General features: G+C 36.9%; 1 protein-coding gene across 1 annotated transcript; it reads left to right on the top strand.

Moving 5' to 3' along the window:
• Positions 1-332: 332 nt before the first annotated feature.
• ChT (choline transporter) lies at positions 333-26,030 on the top strand. Its single transcript, XM_073073355.1, has 10 exons — positions 333-766; positions 1,177-1,360; positions 1,562-1,669; positions 4,598-4,753; positions 9,912-10,210; positions 10,563-10,692; positions 11,754-11,952; positions 12,570-12,704; positions 19,914-20,186; positions 25,391-26,030. The coding sequence occupies exons 2-10, from the start codon at positions 1,195-1,197 to the stop codon at positions 25,707-25,709; spliced, it is 1,785 nt and encodes a 594-aa protein (XP_072929456.1). The 5' UTR covers positions 333-766; positions 1,177-1,194; the 3' UTR covers positions 25,710-26,030.
• Positions 26,031-27,384: the final 1,354 nt, after the last annotated feature.

Below are 27,384 nucleotides of genomic sequence, written 5' to 3'. Positions count from 1 at the left end.
TTTATCCCACAGACGGAGCCATTACGGTGGCCCTCGTCAATCAATTTGTCAATGGGATTGTGAGTCCGTACCATTCCGTTACGATTTCAACGCCTCCATCCCGTTTGGGGTGCAACATTTTCTCCAAGAACAACTTACAAGGCGGAAATCGTGCGGGAGAATTTTGGATACAGTTAGTTTTGGTGCGAAATGTACGACGAACACTCCTAGGGTGGCTGGTCGCGTGGTAGGAGTGGTGAGTGGGAGGTTCGGGGCATGCGCGGTGGCGGCGGGCCGCGACCAATGACGTCAAGGGATCGATTGGCTCGGCCCGGCGCACCTCGCCGCCCGACTCGGCCCGCCACGACCTGTCACATCTCACACGTGAGCTCGTGGAATGTGGACACGACGGGTTACGTAACGCGGCAAACGACACTGGTTTTGATGTCTGTGGCCGGGGGAACGCGCGCTCATGTGCGGGCTAAGCTTTAGGACCAGGAATAGCCCCTCGCAGAAAACCTCCCTTCGGTGGGGCGACAGCTGCGCTCGCACCAGGCCTAACATGTAAGGGCTCGTCGACACGACCCGGGACCGTCTCGATAGGGCACAGCGACAACTATACGAGTGACATATCAGTAGTGTTATATTTAAAGTAATATATTAATATATTTTATGATGGATCGTATTTCTACTGCTCTTTGGTGCGAATGAAATCTGGCAAAACGTCGTTGGCAGGGTGCGGAAGGCTGCGGAGGGCTTAAAAGAGCTTATCAAAAAGTCTAAACAGGTGAGATGTTATAATTTTATTATTTATACAACTGCGGGACACTATTAAATCAATAGTGGAGATGAAGGTCAGCTGTTTGGTACAAATTGGAATATAACGGTACAAAGATATTCGAATGAACGAATACTATCTTACATAAAAGACCAAGAGACTAACACGATAAAGGGCTACTTTTCTACTTATCTAGTTCTTCCGCTACCGTGTCATTCTTACTTGACTCTATAATTTCTATCGCCTTGAAACGAATATCGTTGTTTTTCCACAAAGATCGTTGGATGTTCAGTGACGTAGTAGGTGGGCACATACCCATTTTTCCTAGGGTCAATAGTTCATTACTCTGATTATTAGAGGGACATTCAGAAAATTACTTTTATATCTTACTAAACAGTATTTCCTACGATTTGTCGCAGGTACATTAAAAAGTCAAGATGATCAACATAGCGGGCGTGATCTCGATCATCCTGTTCTACGTGCTGATCCTGGCCGTGGGCATCTGGGCGGGCCGGAAGAAGCCTGCGGGCAATGACTCGGAGGAGGAGGTCATGCTGGCCGGGAGGTCCATCGGCCTCTTCGTCGGCATATTTACCATGACAGGTATGGAGAAGGCCTCATTTAAGAATGTATTATCTCTGACTAATAGATGTTTTGTCAATTTCTGAAAGTAATTCGTTAAAAACTCAAATAGTGAATCATTAATCAATATTGATTCTTTCGAACCTGAAACTTAGAAACTGAACATGAATATTTAAAATGAACAGAATTAGATAAGCATTAAGCAAAGTTGATTGTTTGCAGCGACATGGGTGGGCGGAGGCTACATCAACGGCACAGCGGAGGCCATCTACACGAGCGGGCTGGTCTGGTGCCAGGCACCGTTTGGATACGCTCTCTCCTTAGTGTTTGGTAAGTATTGGAATAGTAATTACATGGATATGCACGATATGGATAACGATATGGAACCTTACCCTTAAGTCTCTACATCTGCTTACCAATATCTGGGGAGGTTCATATTGGTAGATATTATATCCAAATCTAATATACGTAGACGGAATAATATGATGATAGTTGCACATAACTATCATTCTACAATTTTTAAAATCTATGAAATCTATACAATAAAAAAAAGAATTTGCAGTTCACCTGATGTCACAGCCATCTTCACGTTAGAATAAGTGTGGCGGTGGTACCTCCCCGGGTAAACCAAATTATGTGAAAGAATAATTCGTCACTGAAGCCTATAAATTCCTAATTGGCAGTTAATATATAACATATCAGTTAATTGGCTACGTCACTTCATATTGATTAAAGGAGTCTTATTTATTAAACATAATATAATGACCATCTTATGATGGTGGCACCACCTCTACACCTATTTCAAACTAATAACAGTAGTCTTAATCGCTGCTTTGTTCTTGTATTAAGGACATTTTAAGGAAAAGATGGTAGTTTGCTAATAAAACATATATTATACCAACAAGCTAGGTTCTCTACCACCCTTATTATTCAATATTATTCATATATGTTAGAACTTTGTAAGACTTCTTAATCCCTATCCTAAGTCCTTTATACCGCTGTCAGATGAAGGAAACGTACCTAGCGGTGCCTAATAGGATTTCCGCCGCCCAGAAATATCCCAAGAAAGTCTTTTATCATTTTAATATTGACCACGAGATGAGGAAGACATCTTCATAATTAATCCCTGATATAATTAACGGAGGAGCGATATTATCTTTTACCTTATTTTACTTGATGACTCTTTTATGAACTTGTTATTATTTATGTATTTTTACATTTACATAAATTTATAAAGTTTTCTACGCTCATAGCCGAACTCTAGGATTTTCTGAATGGTCAATATTTGTCATCATTATATTAAGGTTGAAATAATAATAGGATGTCTGCCAAGAACGGGAATCAAAGTTAGAGCCTTTTTTATAATACTGTAGAAGCAAACAAGCGTTCATTCTACCTTATGGTGATCATTGCCGTCCATGGACATCTATACTCGAGTCCGTATTGAACAGGGGTTTTATCTGAAAACAATCACTGATGCGCTGTCACCTTTGAGAATTAATTTGGTCGCCTTATATAAATAGATGGCGGTAGTACATCAAATATAATAGTTTGAACATACCGTTACTACCACTCTGCGTGTGACACAAGTATGGTGATCGCTGCACAACACAGTTCGTCATATTAAAATCTGAGTAGGTCTTATAATATCTCCGCTACAGTAGAACGTGTCCATAATTAGTTCTAGTTAACCTAGGTCAGTACACGCTAATTATTTGCAGCCATAAGTATACGAATAGTATGTAGAATGTAACTATAATTATGTTGTGTTGATTGAATACGTGCCTCGTCTGCTATTGACAGACATAATTGCAGTTTCATAATTAATATGATTTCTAGTCTGTTCTATATATGTGTATAGTATCCGGGGATTTCTTGATGTTTCATATTATGATTGCTTAAATTAGGCAAGTTAAATTAAATCTAAACTAAATAGAAGAAGATCATTTAAATATTTATTTTACACTAGTTTTTGTCTACGGCTTCGCCCGCGTTTAAAAGAAAATAATATACAAACATAACATACTAACATATATAAAACTGAAAATTCGTACCTTCAACTTTGCTAAAGATCATTACTTGATCAAATGCATAGTTTACGATTCAATCGTTACTAATATCGATAAAAATAATCGATGTGTTGGGCCCACGAGTTCGATTCTCCGATTAATCGTTGTTAGATCGCCATCCCTAGTTCCCGTGGGATTTCCGGGATAAAAACCAATGTCCTTTCTCTGATCTCAGACTATCTTTGTACAAAATTTCATTAAAATCGGTTCAGTGGTTTAGGCGTGAAGAATAGACAACCAGACAGACAGACAGTGTGGTTTTTGACAACACACAGAGTTACTTTCGGATTTATAATATTAGTAAGGATTAATAAGGATTAATATTTTTTAAGTTGTATACCTAATATGTTAATTTATGTTTATTAATTGTTGTTATTTCTAGAATAGATATGCGCATGGAAATTATAAATTATTTATTATAGGAGAAAATTGTTCAAGAAAAAGTTTACTGGGGTTTAAGGGCTAAGGAATAGATAGAAATATATTCCACCGCAGTACTACATAACTGTAAATTAATTGCAATATTTTGGTATGTGTATATTATTTTAATATTTTTTGTAAATTTGATGAACAAAGTGTAACTTTCCATATTTTCAAGGATTATTATAAATGCACATATCCTTCCCCATTTGAGTTTGCATTAATTTAAGTTTGTTTTGTTCTCAAACTGAAGCTCAAGCAAGTATTGTTTCAAGCTGTACGATTTTGTAAATTGTATACTTTCGTACCTTTTGTCCGACGGCTCTTGTGCATAAACCTCTTGTCGGGTTGGTCTATTGTTTCGAAAATATCTCAACATTCAGCTCTACATTGATAACTTACATGCATTGGCACTTATTCTCGATATGTGGAACGAATTGATTCAATGTTTTGTTTGTACGAATTTAAACTTTTATTAAGACAATTAAGGCTTAGGTAATACGACATGAAACGATTTTTACATTCATACACCAGGATTATGATCCGTGTCGTGGGTGCTATAGATAAACACAAAGATGAGTACACAAACAAATGGACTCAGAACGGAAATCTAAATTGATTATTTCGTATCCGCAACCCATTGCGCGTGAGACCGGTATGGTGATCGCTACAAGGGTCATCAGCCAATTTTGGAAGATGTATTTAAGAAGCCACTTTATGAATTTAGATTTAGATTATTATTTTTCTGAAGGATTATTGTTGTTCCTAGGGGGTATATTCTTCGCGAACCCGATGCGGAAACAGGGCTACGTGACCATGCTGGACCCGCTGCAGGACTCTTTCGGCAGCCGGATGGGCGGTCTGCTGTTCCTGCCTGCCCTTTGTGGAGAGGTTTTCTGGGCGGCGGGTATCCTTGCTGCTCTGGGTAAGTGAAGTCTTTTTTATATGATTGAAATAGCATGAATCATGCAATTCAACTGATGGTGATTGGTAAGTAATATCTGCCACTCATCTCTTTGAAAATCTACAACAACTTCTATGTTTTTGCACAATGCAGATCGTAGTCGCGTTATATGTAAGCTCTTGGTACTCTTGATTTTGGGTAAGAAATTATACCTAAAAGAGACAAGTAGGGGGAGCAAAAATGGTTAAGTATCATTAAACTTGCTTTCTTATGTTTCTCTTGTAAGCGACCTTTATCTCCTTCTTCGCGGAAAAAGTAGCACGAGCTCTAACCTGAATTTCGTCAACAATCTACCTTGTATTAATAACAATATTATAAGTTTGGGAAATAGCTTTTTCCTAAGTATTTTTCATTTGTACTAAACTACTGAGCTGTCACTCGGCACCCCCGCCCTCACCCCTGGTGCCCCCGCTGCCCTCCAGCTACGCGGCCGCACAGCTCTTATGAACAACCTCCCTCAGCTGAACTTTGCTTTTAAATCTATCTTATTTTAGAGTTACAAGCTAGTTATTTTCAGTTTCCTCCACTTTTGTAAGACATAGCTTCATCTTTCCTTTATAGTTATAGCATAACTTCGAGGATTCGAATTTTCCTGAGATTAGTAAAAATAAAAGATTTGTTTGTTGGTAAAATATACTGAATGGGATAAATTATGATAAAATTATTTTATGAAATATAATAATGAACTTGGTAAAATATAGGTATGTCTATAGAGACATACTGTAGTAGCAAAAAATCTATCACAAGATAAACAAAAAAATTATGTAACGAAAGAATCGTCGCATATTGATCATTATTTTAGTTGTTCAAGAAATTGGGCACGTTGAAAAAAAAATAGGTTGTTTATAATTTGGCGCAAATTGAATTTTTTTTTTAAAATCTTATTTTAATTTGCGGGAAATTATTTTCATTTTTCAATTTGAGTTAAAACTGACAAAGTCGCGGTCGCTGTGCTAGAATGTAATATATCTTTGTGCGCTTATTTCGTAGAAAACAAGATAAAATAGAATTGAATAGAGCCGACGTACCTCTTGGCATTAACATTACAAATAACAAATAAGCGTCTTATTCCGCCACTTTTCTGACATCTTCCTACAATACGAAGTTAGCGTCTTTTGTGAAATAGAACAGAAAGTATCGGAAAAGTGTCTAACTTACAAATGAATATTCATCTTTAGTTTCTCGGAATTGTACTACGTTCCCTTATTGCGAATTGACTAATGGAATATTCGATGCTATAAAACTGGTACTTTCTGGTTTAGGTGCAGACGTAAAAATATAATTTGTTTCAAAAGTGTTAACATTTTCTATGAACAAAATGACGAAAAAGGTACCGTAATGGTAGGGAATTAGGGATTTCTAGATTTGATGCGCAAATTTCGGTCTACTGGTAATATAATCCCGTGGTTGAGCTGCGAAAGTAAATTATTCGACCAATATTGATTCAGCAGCAGACGTTCTGTCGTGTGGTTTTTGTAATGGACGACGTGTTAGAGCCTCAGCGGTACATTGTAACATGAGTTATGAATTTTGATTAACTCTTATGATTATATTGAGAAACTCTTCTAATTTTAATCCTCGGGAGAGGAGTGGTAGTGACCACTTATTATCAGTTGAGCTGCATGCTTCAACGTTTCACCACGTCGTCCACGTTTCAACGACAACCTAAATATGTATGTTTTTATTTAATGACATCAACAATTTACATCTGATACCAATTATTTCTTAAGCACGTCTGAAAGTTCAAAAGGCTCACTTGATTCTCAGGGATGATTTATAAATATGCAAGTATAGTATATTTGGAAGGTTAGAATAAGGTCGGGTTAGTGTAGTCGGTGGTAAAATATTCAGAGCCGACGAGGTCTGGGGCGACTATACTTCCATTTACATCGGAGAGGAGCCACTCCACGTTATATTTAATCTGAGAGCTACTCACGAGATTATTTTTACAAGCATCTGCAACTGCTTTATCGTAGTGCATGAAAAATGTTAAAATTTTGTCTTTAATGTCTACGGAAAATGTTGTTTCAAATTCTTGCTTCTTGTGTCAGTCGTTGCCTACATTTAAGAGAGGCCCAGAACATTATTTGTGGAGGTTTTGTAGCTAGGTTTTTGCCAAATTAAAATTCATATCATACCCAAACAGGGTCCGCTGTGTGTTAGTATAGCATATGTGATATTTTTAGGGTCGTGTCCCGACCCGAGCGCCCTAGATCCAAATACGATTTAAAACAAGAACTATAATAGTAATTTACAAAGAAACGGACGTACCTAATGCTTCTGAGCATCAAATATTTTATACAGAGGTCAAAATATTTCTACTACGACAATATAGGTAAATTTTTCAAAATGCCGTTTGAAGCGTAAGGTTCGTCTTACCAGGAACCGAAGATATTATACGTGATATGAGAAATAATATGTGACACATAGAGTAGCCATAGAGATGCCATAGAGCTACCAGTGATTATTACTGATTGTTAAAACGATTTCCCATTCTTTTGTTGCGCTTATTATATTGGTTTTACTTTTAAGAAGTATCCATAATTAGTCTAAAAAGTATCCAGTATACATATAAATTTGTATGTAGCGCCGCGTGGGCGTGGGTGGGCGGTAAAGGGCAAAGGTTGCGTTCAGAAGCGCTGAAATTCGACTTGTACAACTATTGTACGCAGTTATACCACGAGACCTTCCCACGCTTTTTGAAGTACCGAAAGTTGATGATGACGTTGAAAAATTTGTAAGTTGATCTAGAACGTATTACCACCGTATTTTGAGGTAGAAACTTTTAAAGGAGTTGTTATTGAATAAAATTGAAGACGCAAAAGAGAGTGCTGATATAAACAGTTTTCGTAGCCTATTTTGCTTACTCAGCCCTATTCTTACACCCTGAGCAGTTCCTGCTTTCATACGCAATTGAACGATTCTGGATAATCATGTATACCATGTCCATGTCCAGTTTAGTTTTGCTCAAAAATCGTGTTCAAAATTTGAAGGTAGAGTCATTTGGTGGATCGACTTAGGCGGCACCACTGCACCTATTTCTACCTAATAATAGCAGTGTCAAGCTCTGCTGTGTTCTGGTTTGAGGGGTGTGGTAAGGGAGACGTACTTTTCTGAGGCGTTCCAGCTTAGTCCTCAGAGGTAGCGGCGTATCTGTGGCTGACCTCAGGTAGGAATCTAATACTAACTGGGATTGATTATAGATATCCATGGGCGGCAGTAGCCACTTACCATGAGCTGGACTGCATGCTCGTTTGCTACTACTATATATAAAATACAGTAAGAAATATAATATATTTAGGTCACAGGTCATTAAGTAACTGGTTATTGATTTTCTTGGTATTTGAGGTATTTACTTTGTGCCAACAATTCTCCATTTTGAATGTGTGGTAAACTCATTTGCGGCAAATGAGGTGGAAACTCAGGATCATTAGGGGCTTCGTGCCGTACAAAATTGCCGATCTAAGCACTGAATTAGCAAACTTTGCGAATTAATCAACACTGTTTCTCTAGCGCTTTGGTCTACTTTATGTATCTGATGTACCTACCTATAAAACATTGAATTAATGATATTATTATGCTTTGAGTCTTATGAAACATCTGTATATATCTACATATGGTATACTGTAGCAAGGCTAAAAAGAATTTTATGTTATAATTATTTTGTGTTTTATTTCTTCCCTTCAGTCTATATTGCTGTGGTATCTACTACTGCTACTGCCATCAGGATATGATACATCAGCTTTAAGGTAGACATATAAATGCCGTCATAAATGACGTCACTGCAGCTGAAACTCAAATGAAATAATTTTACCCTTAGAGTAACTTCAGAGATGTTATCTCTAAAGAAAACATCGAGGCTACAGTTGGTTGAAGGTTAATTAAAGGATACATTTGTGACGTATACGACTGAAGAGAGTCTTTGAGCATACAAGTTGCGAGCATTTCAAAGAGCCAGCTTCTATTTGAGTTAGCTTTGGTCTGCTTTTGCAACATAATATAAATTTATCAATCATCTAAGTAGATACTGGTGTACACATCTTAGTTCTATAATATATATTTTGAAAATATGTTTTTAACGTTTTATTTCTTTTCCGTGAACTTTATGAGTTCTTTGAGTTTTAAATAGTTATTACTAGTTAAATATATAGATAGTAATCATTTTGAAAACGTTTCACACAAATAATGGACATCATTATGATATGGTCATTTACGCTCTTACTCAAATATTAAATTATTTTATTTGCGTTTATTTTTTCATCATCGTTATTGATCCTTCACTATTCCACTTCTGGGCGTAAATCTATCCTAATAAATATTATTAAACTCTTTTAGAAGAGATTTTTACCCTGTTTGTATATTCATGATAACGTTACATGGATTGAGAAAGCCTGCAATCTCATCTCACTCACTTATGAATCTGCCAATACCAATCTAATATGAACACCGCAGGAACTTTTAATCAAAGTTATACAAAGTTGCGTTTGATTGATTGGCAGAAATAACTTAGCGAGCTTTAATACTAACCCGAAGTTGTAAGCTGGGGGAGCTTTTGTTGGCGAAGCTTTGCGTGCGCTCGGCGGGGACGCTATTCCGGGAACTATTCAACTAAATAATCTATTATGACGCCTTCCGGAAAACTACTTCATATTTTCTTTGAACTGGAAATAGGTGTTGACTGTTGATATAAATATTTTCATGAAATATGAACGAGAACGAGGAGAATTGAATACCATGTAACTCTTATATCAAATTAGATCTAACTTAATCTCAGTAAGTATACATTCCTCTGATAAAAAATCTATAGAAAATTTATGCGTCAAAAGTTTGGCCAATATCATTATTTAATAACAGGAGGCCGACACAAGTGATGAACATACTTATTATTTAATTATTATTATGCATCTTCTAACGACAATCATGTCACCATAAGCGAAATTCTCCACGTATTATGTATACCAAATTTCGTAAATATTCTGCAATCTCAATTTTCATATGACAATTTGCAAGAACAATAATAATGTGTAATTTTTGTTTATTTTTCTACCAGCACTTAAGAAATTACATTTTTTTTTAGAATTAGGATCGATTCCATAGGCTTACGATGTCTTGTCCACAGGCGCGACCCTGGCCGTCATCATCGACATGGACCACCGTACGTCTGTCATCTTCAGCGCCTGCGTGGCGGTCTTCTACACGCTGTTCGGAGGGTTGTACTCCGTCGCGTATACTGACGTCATCCAGCTGTTCTGCATCTTCATCGGTCTCTGGATGTGCATCCCCTTCGCCTGGGCCAACGACCACGTCAAGCCGCTCGGCTCCATGGAGGTGGACTGGATAGGCAAGGTTGACTCGGAGTATTACTGGTTCTACCTGGATTACGGTCTGCTGCTCATCTTCGGTGGTATTCCGTGGCAGGTTAGTGGGATTATTACTTGTGACTTATATTTAAATAGTTAATGTCAATGATAATTAAGAACGCAATGTTTTTTTTATATGATATGGTCCAAATATAGTGGCATCTATATTTAAATATATATCTTTTTTTTTTTATAAATTCTTCCATATACGGAGTACGTAAGATTCTCGTAGTTTCTCTCTGACTAAGTGTGTATGTATTGTTTTGTAACTTTTTTCCATAATTTACAACATTTTATGTGGTTTAAGTGAATTAATAGGTTGTTGCCTTTTCTTAAAATGCGCTTTTTATAACTAACCTTATGCTCGAAGCTTTATTTCGGGTTAACCTAGAGCGGGTATTGTCGTCCAGGTATACTTCCAACGAGTGCTGAGTAGCAAGACTGCCGGGCGCGCGCAGGTGCTGTCCTACGTGGCCGCTATTGGCTGTATCTTCATGGCAATACCGCCCGTGCTCATCGGTGCCATTGCTAAGGCCACTGGTTAGTCAATACGCATTATCTTAAGGTGGTAGATCTCTTTGTGGTTCGACTCCGGCGGCACCTCCGCCACACTTATTTTTACTTTATAACAACAGTGTTAAGAGCTGCTGTGCTCTGGTTTATAGGCTGTGTTAAGGGAGACATACTTTTCCTAGGCGTTCCAGCTTAGTCCTCAGGGATAGTGAGATATTTGAGGTCGGCGCATCAGTGGCCGACCTCAAATAGGAATATTATTCTATCTGGGATTGCCTACCGCCTACTGCCTAGCTGTCCATCGGCGGCAGTAGCCACATATCTTATTTATTGTGATTTATATATATTTCTTAACATTGAATGTTCAGTCATTTCAGTATAGAAAATAATTATATGAGTAATTTATATTAGTAGATGAATAAAGAATAGATGAATGCTTGATGAGTTTTTGGAAGCAAACTAATAAAAAATTGAAAAAAAACAACTGAATGTCGGTAATGATTAATGCTAAATAAAGAAAGTCAAAACCCTAGAATTGTTAATACGATAAGTGCTATTTTAATAGCTATCAATAGTCATAAAATATCACGTCCAGAATATAAAAACACATTCAAGTTATTTCAAATAATGGCGTTATACGAATTCTGGACCGAGTTGGCGTCCTTCCAAACAAATCTACAACAGATTGAAGAGGTGTTCGCTTTTTAATGATTACTAAGAAGAACGGAAATCTCATTTTAATCATTAATAAACGTAATAAGCAGGTTTTTCGTGTAGCATCATTAGTTATAATGAAAACCTGCTTAGTATTTTTGCTATTCTTCAAAGTCGTAGTATTGTAATAAAAAGTTTTCGAGACTGAAAGTTTCAAGGTAATCACAGTTTTCTCATTCGTAAATTGAATCTTTGAGTAGGTCCTTAATTGTTTCATAGCAAATTTACTTTTTAGAACGTATTCTAATCTAATTTTATTTAATATATTTTCATATATACATTTACCTTAGATACGGTATAAGGGGTCACGGTAGTGGTAGTAGTTACACCAAAGTCAAGCTACCGCCGGTTCTATTAGATTTTTTTGTTGACAGCGTGGAATGAGACCGACTTCCACGGGCCGTTGACGGAGAACGGCGAGCTGACCTCCGACCAGACGTCGATGATCCTGCCCCTGGTGCTGCAGCACCTGACTCCAGACTTCGTCTCCTTCTTCGGTCTGGGCGCCGTGTCCGCCGCGGTCATGTCCTCAGCTGACTCTAGCGTGCTCAGCGCTTCTTCTATGTTCGCGAGGTAAATAACTGTGTCTTGATTTTTTTATATGATATAAGCAACGAATTTGTGATATTTTGTATAAAATGTATATAGATATAGGTGCTTACGTAATATACAATACCTGATTGAACAGCTACCAATGTATGTGTTGGAAGTAACTGAGGTCGGTCAGAAATGCATGACTACCTCTGAGGGCTAAGAGTGTTATTTACCTCACCCTTTTCACGCAGAAATACCTACATATGATGACATTGCATTCGAAGTCAAACCACGTTTGAATAAATGATGTATTAATAAATGGGTGGATAGATACATCTTCCTCGTTGCTTATTCTGCAGATGTTCCGATGGCATCTCGTTCCAGTGATCGTGTCGTTTTTCCTCAATGGCGGATAAAATATATTCGTTGGAAATTTACCACAAATGTAAACTTTCTAATACTTTACCATGAACTTTACATATAAGTGCTACTACTAGACTGATCAGCGATTACTTAATCGGAAATAAAATTATTTTATAAAACAGTAGATATCATTGTTGATAGCAATTAATAATAATTTATTGTATTATTTTAAATACGAAGTTTTCATAATGAAATAATATTTTTGTATGTATTATAATCTATTGTTTGTCTAGGAACGTGTACAAGCTGATCTTCAGACAGCGGGCGTCGGAGATGGAGATCATCTGGGTGATGCGCGTCTCCATTCTGGTGGTGGGCGTGCTGTCCACCATCATGGCGCTCACCATCCCCTCCATCTACGGCCTCTGGTGAGTACCAACTATATGCTTTTGTTTATGTTATAACATCGTTAACTTTTAACATTGTATAAGTTTTATACAAGTAATATATAATTACGTTATAATACTCGTAGTAAATTGTCATCCACTATTTAGAGATACTATGAGATAGCAATTGGTTATTTAATTAGTATAGATGAAATATATGGCGACTACTAACTAATCTAATATGAGTACCTACAGAGTTAGTGTAATGTCGGCAAAAATTTTTTGAATGAAAATCTTGACAATGTCTTATATATTTTTAATCTCTTGGTCTCATAGAATTTATACCGTTGAATATTTCTTACGATTACCTATTCAAATAGAGTAGTGTAGTGTAAATTAAAAAAAAAAAAAACATGTTCTCATATCTACTTCGTTAACTCAGTATGTTTACTTACATTGAACTGACAGTTAAGAAAGAAATCTGTTGATATCCGAATTACATTAACCTCACGATAATTTTATATTGTATGGTGATTGTCTCATCCCTTCTCCATATTCAGATGCGTGTAGATCATATCTGGTAGGTCCATGTTAGGGCTCGTGAATGTTTGTGGTTGTGTAACATTCGATAATAACCCTGAGCTCGTCCCGTCACCGCTTTATGGATCATTACTGCGAATGGTCGCCTCGTGATACGGATTTCGCAAGCCGGCTAAAATAGGGCTGTCAAAGGACCACCATGGTAACAACTTTGACGCGTAATTTTTTTTATGATGTAAAAGTAGGAAATGCGAATACAGTTCACTCGATACTAAGTGGTCATGGATATCGGTGATCAAGCCCAAATATAATAAGATTCCGGCCTTAGGTCAGCAACAGATGCGTTGCTACGTTCGAGGACTAAATTGGTACGGCTCGTGTCTTAGAAATTATAAATTATGTAAATTAGAAGTCACAGAGTCAGCCTCAGTAAAATATTCAAACTTCTGGAATAGTTTAGTTGGTTTAGATTTTACTTGGTAATTAGTTAGGCATCGCTTTGTGTGAATTAGGTGATTAACTGAGGGATTTCCCATACTCTAACTTTAAATGCCACGGTTATGGAGGTAGCATAGGAATTTTTGGTCTCAATACCCAAGCAGTTCGGGACAAAAAAAAAACATTTATTCGATTCTTTTCCAACAATGACAAAGTGTATATTTTAAAGAATCTGTCCAGTATTTTGAGTATGAATTACGTAAGTGGAATGTATTGACGTAATAATTAAGATCTGACAATTCTATTCGTGTAATACAGAGAACATACAATCGTGCGTGAAAATCTGTCGTTACCGTTGTACGCTGTTATGTGGTGACGAAATGATCATCGTTTCACACCGTGTACCTACTATGCTAATTATTCTTGTTCGATAGTATTTCTTAGTATAACAACAAGAATGGTTATTAAAAGGAAAAGAAATAGTGTAAGTAAGGAGAAAGTCAAATAACCTGATATATTTTTATACTACGTACATAGATTAGTAAAGATACTTCGCCTCCTTGAAATTGAATGAAGCCACAAACGGCTTATTTTAGTAAGTTCTTTTTTTAATTCTTGACAAATAAAAACATTTTAGAGAAAATTTACGAATAAATAACGAATACTGCGTAATTTAAGTAATAAATAAATAATAATTTCAAATATTTTAGGGACATTTTAGCACGGAGACGTGGCAAAACTTTTTTACGCAACTATTTCATTTTTCAAAACTGGGTACATTTTCTTGTTAGGAGTGAGTAATCTTTACTAATCTATGACTACGTAGTAGCTTTTGTTTTTTTTTATATAAAAATAATCTACGAATATGCAGTTCACACGAGGATAAGTGGTTACTGTCTTGTATGGAAGCTTCTAACGCATCATATATAAGTCCGCTGTCCACAAAACTACTCAATATTAATCTGAAGTGTGTCCCATTTGTAAAATGAGTAGATTTGATAATAAGATGAGTATTTAAACAGTAAGTAACTCTAGTTAGCTCAACGGAACTTTATAATGTAAATAGAGCCTTCCTATGTGGTAATACGTCGATAACAGAGATGACAGATTTAATCAGGAAGGTAGTAATTACTGTACCTGCCGCTTCCCGTAAGTACTTAAGTGTTATCGATTCTTGTGATAATGACGTGCTTGATTGGGTTCGTATTAATGTATTGAATAGATGTGGATGCTTATCTGTTGTGCTAGTGTTATTGATAGAACAGATCCATTGTATGATAAATAAAGATGTGGTATATATTATGTCGTGTGTATATGTGGAAGTATTTAATTGAGTTGTCGATGAGGCTTCGATCAACTATTAGCTGTTCGAAGTATTCATAACAAGCCATAAGGAAACTACTAGTTAAATAATATACTTGAAGTGCAACAGCTTGTTAATAGAAATAATGTTAGTTATTACGTTGGATATATGATTTACTTATATTTAATATAGAATTTGCATAGAACGATTTTAATTTTGAATAAAAGTTATTTTACTTATTTTTTTAGAATACTTATTTTAATGTCCGATAATTCTAAACTTAAATAATGCATGTCTAAGTAACCTCTCATTATATTTGTTACCAGTTACAAGGAGCATGTACACAAAAATAACGGTGGCCTATTTTTTATCTGATATTCAATGTACAAAAAAAAAGACGGCATTAAAAAAAGAGAATAATTATTATTAAAAAAAAGACAAACCCACGAGTCTCTTACCGGATCTTCTCAGTAGAGGTCGCGTTCCGATCCGGTAGTAGTTTAAGAAAATATTGTAACTGTCGTACAACTGTACAATTTGTAAATGTCGCCGTTGGCCTATACAAATAAATATATTTCATTTCATTTCATTTCAATTTAGAATTCAATTTTGCTATGTAACACTTAAAGGTAAAAAATCTTCAGCTCAGCTCACGTAGCTGTAGTAGTAACGCCGACCATTATAATATTTGATATACCACACCCAAGCCAGAATATAACAGCGCAGACCGGCTTGAATAAAAACAGAAATAAGTGTGACATCGGTGCCGCTAAAATCTAACCACCAACATCGCATCACGTCTTAATATAAACGATGACATGCATTTATCCTTCAACACCATATCAATACATGGGACATTCGGCTATGGCAGGTGCAGTGGCTGTTGAAATAACTGTCCGTGGTGCGTTGATCCCATATAAAACTAATGGTGTTGCATTATCATGATCTAATGACTCTAAGGTTGACCGCCTCTTGGACACTATCGTTTAAGCAACTGGTCGCACGATTTATTATTGCAATGCGACTGATAGGAGAAGCTCAGCAACTACTTTGTGTTTTATAAGACAATTAATTTATTTTTCAGATTAAAAAGTTTCATATTGTTAGCAAAAGACTTATTTCTACGAGTAGTGTTAGTAGAAATAGTTATTAGTATTACATAAATTGTTCTGAAACATTGTAATGCAATGAAATTAATTGACTTTTAAAAAGTTGGTTTATGTAGGCCCTACTTAGAAGTAAAGGTTTTTCTAATAATTTCATCGTTCGTCGACTTAAAAACAAATTAGATTAAGTGGCAGCTGTTTAGGTGACTGTTTAGTAGCTTAAACGACAAACTTGTAGCCAACGCAACTATCGTAACAATGGGCAGTGAGCCTTAAGTTGAAACTTATTCCAGCCCATTGACATAGTTCCATTGTGTCGTGTTGCTCTCTCGCATAATGGCCGCTAAATGTTTTTACTCGCTGGCGTAAATCATAGCGTTTTTTTAGAACACAGGAGTAGCAGACGAGCGTGCAGTCCACCTGATGGGAAGGGGCTACTGCCGCCTACGGACATATGTAATCAACCCCAGATAAGATTAGATATACCTACCTGAGGTCCGCCACAGATGCGCCGCTGCCCCAGAGGACTAAGCTGGAACGCCTCGTTAAAGTATGTCCCCTTCAAACCAGGACACAGCAGCGCTTAACAGTACTGTGAATAGGGAGAAATAGGTGAGACGGTGGTGGCACCGGAGTCGAACCACTGAGAGTACTACCACCTTCAGCTTGTCTACTTTTATGTAATAAGGATAGGTAATAATAAAGGTTATGCCTGTAGTTCCGGGACCAGAATAGGGCTACGGTATCCCCTGCCTGTCGTAACAGGCGATAATATACAAATACTAATATACATGAGAGGAAGCGAGTAATAGCGACAACTTCAGCAGCTCATGGTGGAATATCCAACATTTCTATCGTTGATTGGAATAAATAACGAGATCCAAGCCCTCTTTCTAATTCCTTAATAATTAAACAGCTAAAACGAATCGATAGGCAATTCCCTATACAAACACTCCATAAGCCGGACTCTAGCATGATTAATTAAAATCCTCGACTGAGAGCAAATACTGTGCTCATATTTCAATTACGTGCGGATACTGAAATAAGTATAGGTATTCAATAGAAACTAGGTTTATTTTTTGTTCCAGCACGATTGTTAATTGTAAATTTACCCTGGGGGTATATACTGCTCTATAAATATATTAAGTGCTCACTCTATATAAAAAGAAAATATTATTGGTCTTTATATTTTTACCCGACTACCAAGGAAGGGTTATTTTCAAACTTATACAGATAAGTTGAACGTGAATTAAAAATTTATCTATCGACGGTTCTACAAGATCACGGCTGTGCAAACATAGTTGTTTGAAATTTGCTTCTCATGCTGGGAGTCCGGGTTCAAATCGTACTCTTTCACTGATATTTTGGAGTAATATTTATATTGGAAATAAGTGTGAAGCACTAGCTCCAGTATCTTGCCTTACATTTATCTAAAAAAAAGATTTATGTTATTGACGTTGGTGATGAATTTCATAATCCAGTAAAAAGTAAGACGTGACAATAAAATATGAATGTCAACTATGTTACCTACATATTTTAATTTATATAACCTCATTATTTATTTCGCATTACTTACTTGCCAACGGACTAGTTAGCTCGGAATAAGGGAATTGTTAGGCAGTTAGCAATCAACCCAGTTAGCAGCATATGGTGTAGGGGTAACACGCGAGTGCCGTATGACGTAGGGCATTTATGACGTCACTTGTGAATGAAAATATGTACGTGGAACGTTGCATGCTGGAAATGGGCTTGTTAAGAGGTGTTACTGGTGTTAATGGATTCTTGTTTCATGTTAGTAGAACTATGCGTAACGCCCGGTGACTCATTAGTGTAATTGCTGTCGTCATAGAGACGCATGTTAGGACTATAATGTCCCTTTTACGGTCGTAGTAGACTAGCTACTAGCAGTGGTATCGTGTTTTGGCGATTGCATCGATGCTGATTTGTACTTTGGCGACTATCTACGTTCGGTTGCAGTAAAAAACGCGCGTTTTAGCGACTGTATTAATGGTGCGTTTGGTTGCGTTGCGATTTGTGCGTTTAGTAGCTGCATCGAGCATCGAAAAGTTTGCCTTAAGTAAGCAAAACTTTGACAAGCAAAATTGATTAAAATTGATTAATTATTAGTTCTTACTAACGGCCGTGAATCGTCGATCGCCGAACAAAAAAATAGCTAGTCTTCTTTGCCTCTTTATATCCATTGAATATCGAGCGAATAAATTATGAGTATGAAAAATAAGGCATGTTTACCTTAGCTCGACTTTTTTACAAAATGCAAATCATCTGCGAAATGGCATTATTAGCTTTATTTATTCATCGTTTTCTTATTGTAGTCCGCCAAGAACAAACCTTCAATGAATATTAGATGAAGAAGTGTTATTTATGTTTGTATTGTGTTTAATTATTCCGCTACGATTTAGAAATGTGAAACTACTTAAAATTAAATGAAAATAAGATCTGAAATGTAAATAATTCTCCAAATTTTGATCTTTTTTCTGCGTTTCATAATTTATACTTCGTTTAATTTCCTTCGTTTGGACAAACATTTACCGGTATTTGATCGTTGTGTTGAGATAGTATTCTCATGGCCTGGTCTAGGCCTATTAATTAATGCTGGTGTGTCACGCTTATTGGCCGTCGCTTCATTGGATTTGATGACCTTTACAACATTCGATTAATCGTATAACATAAATTAAATGTATGAAATAAACGTGGTGCACTCTCTTAACAAAGTAATCTACTTTCTTTCATCCAGCTGTTAAATTATAGGTAATATTTCACTATCGATTACGTTGTTTAAAGAAGTTGTGATAAAGAATAGATAGTACTGTTTTACTTATCGTTACTGCATACCAGTGATTACAATTATAATTATAAGCAAATTGCAGGGTAATGATGAATTTTGCATAATTATATCGTAATCGTATGTATTTTAAGAACTATTAAAATAATAATTATTAGGGCAATTGAAACGTTTGATTACATGGAATCTGATGGTACAATGATTGGTCGTGAGCGAGTTATATCAAGAACAGTCAAACTGGGCCTTGGTTCACGACTGCCTAATCTGAACTCATTCATTACTGTTTATGAGCGATCGGTGCCATCAAAACGTGCCACAAAGCAAATATCGTTGTGAAACGTGGGCCTGTCATTATCTTTGCGGGTTTCCACATGGTTCATTTGAATTGTCCTATGATTGTATTTCAGCCATCCAAGGATAAGGGTTTAGAAAACAGGTTGAGAGTATTATATCCCAATAACTAAATTAACTTCTAGAAAACATGCCGCCCTTACAATGAGGGTGTTTTTCAGAGTCATAGTGCTAGACTATACGTAGTGATGACCACTGTAGGTGCTGTACCAACTTCTAGGCAGACGTGGCTGTCAATTTTCTTTAATCGCTGTTTACATTATAAATAGGAATGAGAATTGTGCTATTTGCTTTCATTTTATTTGCCGTGAATAAATTATTATTCTATTCTATTTTTCTATTTGGAAATAGCATACTTTTTAATACATCAACGAATGTGAGTGTATTGCTTCATGATGACGGTAATTTTTCATCTTTGTAAGTAGTTTTTGTAGTAAGGTGATAATTTATTTCAAATAAGTATAGGGTTATAATAAATAACAAGTGCGTGGGTTTTTTTTGGGATTCGTACCTCGTGTGAATGGTTGAAATTAATTCCAGTCACACCACATCACACCTACTACTTATTGTTTGTTAAATTAATTGTATTATATTAATTTAATAGGTTCTACAAGGCACTTACTAAATGTGTCGTTATACTACTTATAAATCGATTACTTAAATTTAACGAAGTGAGCGAGTGAAGAAGACTAACTAACCTTTTGTCGTAGGTCGATGTGCTCGGACCTGGTGTACGTGATCCTGTTCCCCCAACTGCTGATGGTGGTGCACTTCAAGAAGCACTGCAACACGTACGGCTCTCTCGCCGCGTACATCGTGGCGCTGCTGGTGCGGCTCTCCGGGGGCGAGAAGCTGCTGGGGCTGCCTGCGCTCATCCACTACCCTGGCTGGGACCCCGAGCAAGAGGTCCAGCTCTTCCCCTTCCGCACCATGGCCATGGTGATGTCGCTCTTCACGCTCGCGTTCATCTCCTGGCTGTCTGTGTAAGTGTTTTTTCTAAGTGGGCTATGTTAATAATAGTTAATTCTGAAGGTGGTACAATCCTCTGCGGTTCGACTGCGGCGGCACCACCGCCACACCTATTTTGTGGTTTGAAGGGTGTGGTAAGGGAGACATACTTATGCGAGACATAATTAAGCGTTCCAGCTTAGTCTTCAGGGTAAGCGGTGCATTTGTGGGCGACCTCAAGTAGGAATCTAATCTTACGGCAGTAGCTAGTATTTACTATCAGGGGTAGTGCATGCCGGTTTGCTACTTCTATAATTTTATTCTAAGTAATAAAGTGTAAAGTTTTATAAAAGGTAAGTATAATTTTTAATTTTTTTTAATATTTTTTTTTTTTAATACTTTTTTTTTCGTTAATGGATAGGTATCCCATTGATCCACATTGGAACAATTTGGTAGAGTGTAATCTAGGTCTTCCCCAGACATCAATTAATTTATTTGCTGTTATATGGCTTCAATTACCCGGCAAGATACATACGAAGATAAGAAGAACACAATGTCAGTTGGTATACCTATTGTAAGAGATTAGGGAAAGGTAATATTAGGGAAGTTACGGTTTGTTTATCTTAAATAAGGGTCAGTGACGACCTTTGTGTTTAATTAACTACAACAAATGGTAAGTAAACGTAAGGAAAGGGCAATCAAGGGTAATGTAGTCTTATGAAGACATTTACATTTTATGGTCATAATCTTAATGTTGTTTAATCTGGGTACTGATGTAAACGGGGTTCAAAGATTCTATCTGTAGTTGTAATTATTATGCGAACTTATTGTTATAGTTTTAGCAGAGGATTACGTATCTTCACAATGACTGAGTATGAAAGATTAAGTTTTTTTAGATCAGACTATCGAATTGATATATATATCGAATTGACATTGGTATATGTCCAATGTCCATGCAGTCCAGCTGATGGTAAGTCAACTATGATTGAAGTTCTACCTGAAGTCGGCTAGTATGCGTTGTTACTTCCGACTCCTTAGTTGAACGTCAGGTGTACCATGTAAGTATGAAAGATTTAGCATGTTTTTAACTCTGTCGTTATGACACAGAAATAATAGATTCAACACGAATGTCGCCTTATTAGGATCTACCCCCCTCTGTATTGGCATTGACAAAATTTGGGACAAGTGACATACTATTGAAAATTTTGCTTAAAGCTCAAATAAATATACAGTAAATTTGAACGAGATCAAATATTTGGTAAATCGCACAATTTGATTTGATTTTCTGTTTGCTCCAATTGGCCTAATTTGAATCAGAAATACGAGATGTCCTTTAATCTCGCCAAACACGGCCCATAATTTATTTATTTGAGCATCTTTTTCGAGCTCTGTTTTCTTTCAACAAAATAATTCTATTTAACACGGTAAGTTAAATTGAAAGCAGATTTAATTATATCTTTTCACTTATCTTCTGAAAGATTATATAATTTTTTAAGTAATATTCCATTACGCAGGAGTTTTTATAAAGCACTTCGTTTGTTTTTTTTATGTGAAAATGAGAAATACATTGTAATTAAAAACGATATTTAATTACCTACTTTTCCAAATCATATTACAGTGTACAGTTTTAGAGTAACTTGTTAAAATTTGTCATGAAACACAAATAATTTGACATCAAATAATTTAATAAGCAAGTATGTAAGTAATTAAGATTATAAATTTAATTTGAACAACCAAGAACATCTTAATACAATCCAGTGGAAAATTAAATGCGTACGAGGCTCTACGCAAAATTGATAATGTTCACGTTGATTTAATTTCAATTACTGGCTGTGTATAGCGTTATGTAATATAATGTAAACTGACATTACAATGTATAATCTGTTTAATCTCTGTCGCGGTACTCGTGTACGCTCTAACACAATTAGCCCTCGAAGCCTACTCACTACTAGCGATAAAGCGATTTGCGATAATTATCTTTCTACATGAATAGTGTGATGTTAGATGCGATTAGTTTCATTACGAGCCATGTAATTTACAATCAATAATTATTGAAATGTTTTTTTTTTCATTTAGATTATCATTTTTAATTGTACTGCAAACACCTACTATATAAGGAAGAATTTTATAATTTGTTAAACATTATTGTTTCAAGCTATAAGTAATTGATACCTTTATTTTCGATCTACCAAAATTATGGCTCAAACTTATGGCTTTACAAGTAATTTATTCTTTATGTAAGCGATATATATATATATTTTTTTTATATGTAACCTAACGATAAGGCAGACGGGCTGCCTGATGGAAAGCAGTCACCGTCGCCTATGGACATTTGCAACACCAGAGGAGTCGCCAATGCATCGCCGGCTTTAAAGGAGAGCTCTTTTTACACCCCTCTTGAAGAGCCCCATGTCATAGTCCTGAGGGAATACCTCAGGAGGAAGTTCATTCCACATTTTGCACGTACGCGGCAAAAATGATCTATTAAACCGAACCGTGGAGGAGCGCCACGGGTCCAGTTGATGTGGATGGAACTTCATCCTTCGGCGAGTGGTGCGATGAAGGAAAGGCGACGTAGGCACTTATCTCTTATTATCGATTATGTAGTTAGTAGCATACTCCCCGGTGAGACGTGTCTGAGGTACTTGTTCCTCTCCTTTGATCGCGGCGCCATCTTGTGCAAATTGCCTTCGCACATGATCCAAATACATTTTCTCAACGATGTTTAAGTATTCATGTATATTATCGTACTTATACGTACACACGTACTTAGCTCTTTCATTAAATTGCCTTTTTAGTATAACTAATTAAACATTACGTTATATTTTATCGACTATTTATGAATCTAGCATCCCTCTCAAGGGTAGAGTTTAAATCTTATGTTCTACTGTGGTGTAGAGCTGAGCCTTGTATTATATAAGTTAGGTTAAGCTTATTAATAAGTTACTTAGTTACTAGTTTTTGCCCGCGGCTTCGCCCGCGTTTAAAACAAAATAATATGACATACTAACATAACATAAAATTGAAAATTCGTACCTTTATTGGGATGACAGTGGCGCCATTTGTCGAATATTGGTCGTAACTATAACTATAACTCTGAAACCTTCGTTGACTCATGGACAACAACTTTGTTAAAGATCATCACTTGATCAAATGCATAGTTTACGATTAAATACTTACTGATATCGATTAAAATAATCGACGTTTTCCAAAAGATCCAAAAGAACGATTCTCCGATTAATCGATCTTAGATCGCCATCCCTAGTTTCCGTGGGATTTCCGGGATAAAAATTATCCTATGTCCGTTCTCGGGCCTCAGACTATCTTTGTACAAAATTTCATTAAAATCGGATCAGTGGTTTAAGCGTGAAGAAGAGACATACAGACAGACAGACAGACACACAGACAGAGTTACTTTCGGATTTATAATATTAGTAAGGAGTAAGGACGAGTAACATCTATTATACCCAAAAATTTTAAATGAGTGACATCTACTATACCCAAAAAACACTAACTAACATCCATCACGGTTGCGTCGTAGCCTCGTTGTGTTATTAAAGATATTAAAGAAATATGTAGGAAAGGAAGTTTAGGAAGTACTTAGATGGCACGGCAATTGTGTTCTCATAACGTTATACACGACTATACCATCACGTACATTCGCTGCGGTGAAGGGTGGTACGTGGTAGCGAGTGGCGAGAGCGCGCGCGGCACGACTGCCCGTTACAGACGTCTAATAACTATCATGTAACATGAGATGCAACTCAGTACCCTGACCAGGAGTTTTTACGTTTCGACAAATATGACTGTTTTGGTATTTGTTTACGTATTGGCCCATACGATTTCCTAGTTCTGACACAATCCGCTAGGGGCGCTAATTGGAATTTGTATGGGCAAATACGTAAACAAATACCAAAACAGTCATATTTGTCGAAACGTAAAAACTCCTGGTAAGGGTACAGGTACGTTCGAGTGTACAACGTAAGACAAGTGGATATTTTTGGTTCTGACGGGCTCTAGTTAAACGGAGCTTTTATATTGAAACGTTGGATCCACTTTACCTAACTATAACATCAAATTTTACATTAATCAATTTTACATGAATCAAATTTTTGAAATATAATTCACGTTAATTTGTCGTTAATCTTTAAACCTGGCATACGGTGGTAGCTATGTAGTCGAATACGCCAAATTCACAGTCGTTCACTGGATCTCAGGTTTAAGTCCAATTATTCTTTTTATTGGCGGAAAAACATAGATTTGATTGTAAATTGTCGGTTGTGCTCTTAAAGTGTGTAAGGCGCGTTTATTTTACATACACAACTTACTATGTAAAAATAAACGCAATAAGATGGCATTTAAATACAGTATTACTTTCCATCTAGCGTATTCTGATAAAAAGAAAGATATTTTTAGCCAAAAACAGATGAGATTGTAATGTTTTTTATGCAAAAATTTCGGAAGGCCGAATTTTTGACCGCTGATGGATTTCCAAATATTCTTATATACAAGATCAAATCAAAAATATAGTCTTCTAATGCAAGATTGGGTATCAATGCCTAGAAATATTAATGATCTTTTTATTTTTATATGACGCGCAAAGGTCGCGCAATCGGCAAGCAATCTGCCGACTTCGCGAATTCACAGAATTGCCCGAAGTTCAAGTGACTTCTTTATTTCGCCATTTCGTCTATAGTTATTCTGTGTATTCATGTAAAATTGTAAATTCGTAAGGAGATTGTGCAAGGTCTGGTCGAGGCTCGTGACGAGGGAGGAACAATGTGGAGCGAAGCAATTTGTGAGCCACGATGTTTCGGAGATTTATTCATATACCTGATTGATATATGGCGGCTACTTATATCCTGTGTTTATTGCACAAACAAATATTTTACTTGAGGTGTAATGAGCTGCATAGAGCTAGACGTGTTTGGTGCATTTGTTTGGTCTGAAACATATCAGTGTTATTTCATCCTGCTTTAGCATTATTAGCGGCGCCCATTACAGGTACCTAAAGCCCTATCGATATTTCTTTTGCCTGACCGTTCACTGGCTACTATCGTTTACTATGAGCTATATTTGACTACTATGAAATTTATCGCTAGCAATTGCTCAAGCAACATTAGCCAGACGGCGGTCAACCTTAGGTTAATACAAAAGTCGCTTTGAATTGGAATGGGAGTATTTATTTAATTAATGCAGTGTACGTAACTTTATTTAACCGTACGCACATTCTCTCTAGGTTCCTCTTCAACTCTGGATACTTGAGCCCAGAGTCGGACTACTTCAACTGCGTGGTCAACATACCTGAGGACATTCGGCGCGTGGACGAGCCGTCTGAAGCGGGCGAGCAGATGTCTGTGCTGGGCGGCGTGCCCGGCCGCCTGTATGGGGCTGCGCAGACCCTGGTCGGCCCCGACGAGAAGTCGGGTCGCATAAACCCGGCGCTGGAGACAGATGACGACGACCTAGACGACCCCAATGACGGCCCCACGCCCCTCTTCGGCAACAGCAGCGCCCCCCCGCCGGTGCAGCCGTTCGGCAAGCAAACGGCTTTCTGAGACGAGTATGAAATGTATCTATATTAGATCCCATAGACTCCGCTCGGCCAATGTGAGTGTTTAGACGTTTTACGTAGAACTGCACCAATGTAGCAGTTTCGGAGATTTTCAAGTATTTTAAAGGACATTAGTTCAATACTGCAACATCGAAGTGTAACGGGTATTAAATGTTGTAGACGGCTCAACTTCGGAGTGTCGACGGACACTTCTACAGCACAGTTTTATATGGTTGCGAGAATCACAGTGCACAATGACATGTAACGCCGGGTACTCATTAACGAGTTGTAACTGTAACAGATATAGTAATGACGTTCTAATGTGTACTCGATGACCACATTAGAACCGTAACCACGAGTGGTACAGCGAGCTCCATTTGTGACATTCGAAGGTTGGCTGCGAGTTGCTCGTGAGCCACGAACGACAGATACACGCTATTTGGTTACAGTAACAGGTACGGTTACAACTCGCTGATGAGTACGCGGCTTAAGCCTTAGTCTCAAGCGTTTCGGAGCTTCACCATCCTGTCTGTAGATACTCATAAAAACGTAATATCTGTCACTCCCGACCATTAAGCAATAATTCTTCATAGCATGAAGTGTTACTGACATCGATTTTAATAAAGGAGTAATTAGATTTTCCACGAGAAGTTTTTAAACAGTTTCCGAGGTATGCGCCAATGGGCTGGTGAAGGTCCTTCGAAGGCTGCTAGAGGCCGGATCCTTACGGTAGCGACCTGTAGGAAGCCATCAAGCAATATAGTTTAGTAGATATACTTATACTAATGAATTTAAGAGAATTTATTTTGTAGGCGATCATGATATTAAATGTGACTATGTACTATTGACTAAGCAACTCATACATATCAAATGTGGCATTAATATTTGTTGTTAGAGAAAATATTCTAATTATATAATTATTTATATTATACTGAAGAGGATTCCTTATTTAAGTCAATTAAAGTATAGAGAGCACATATTAAAGTATGTTACGTGCTTCATAGATCATGTTATGAGCACAGTAGCACACAGACCTGTCAGGTCTGTGGCAGCACCAGTATGAACGGTGTTTATACGTGTTAAATATTTGAGTGAATCTAACGCTTCAGAAGCATAACCATAGTGTTAAGTATATTAATTAATCGAAATATGCGTTTTATTTTGCTTTTAGATATCGTTTTGATATTGTTAAGTTACAAATTAATGTACTTATTTTTCGCAACGATTGCGATAGGATGCACTTTGAGTACAATTTAGTGGCAGGTGTTATTTTTGTGAGATTTTTTATGAGTTTAAAGGTTATTTATTAAGGTGGCCACTGACTTCTTTTAAGTGTAATGTGAACGTCTTAAGTTCGACTTCGTTACACGATATTTCATATTACACGAGGTTAATATTTTGAGTGAACATGAGGAGTTTCAGTAACGTGCATGCGCACTGTCCCTGTAACGCTCGGTCGATTCACTCGTGTTACATTACACTTGATTCTCATGGTCAGTATCCACCTTATGAATTTAGGGTAAAGTTTTAGTTCAGATCTCGAATTTGGACGCTTGGCTAGTGTTAGTTCCACGAGATGTATATTTTAAGAAAAAAATTCCTCAGAGGTGGTTTCACATTATCGGTGATTTTTGATGATATATTGTTGTTGTTAGGGAATTCCTATCTGTTCTCAAATT

This window comes from Epargyreus clarus, unplaced genomic scaffold (assembly GCF_041222505.1).
Source record: "Epargyreus clarus isolate Ecla_fem2 unplaced genomic scaffold, WU_Ecla_fem_2.2 ptg000005l, whole genome shotgun sequence".
Classification (NCBI taxonomy): Eukaryota; Metazoa; Arthropoda; class Insecta; order Lepidoptera; family Hesperiidae; genus Epargyreus; species Epargyreus clarus.
Note: the sequence above shows the minus strand (reverse complement) of the source record. Positions and strands in the feature narration are given on the sequence as shown.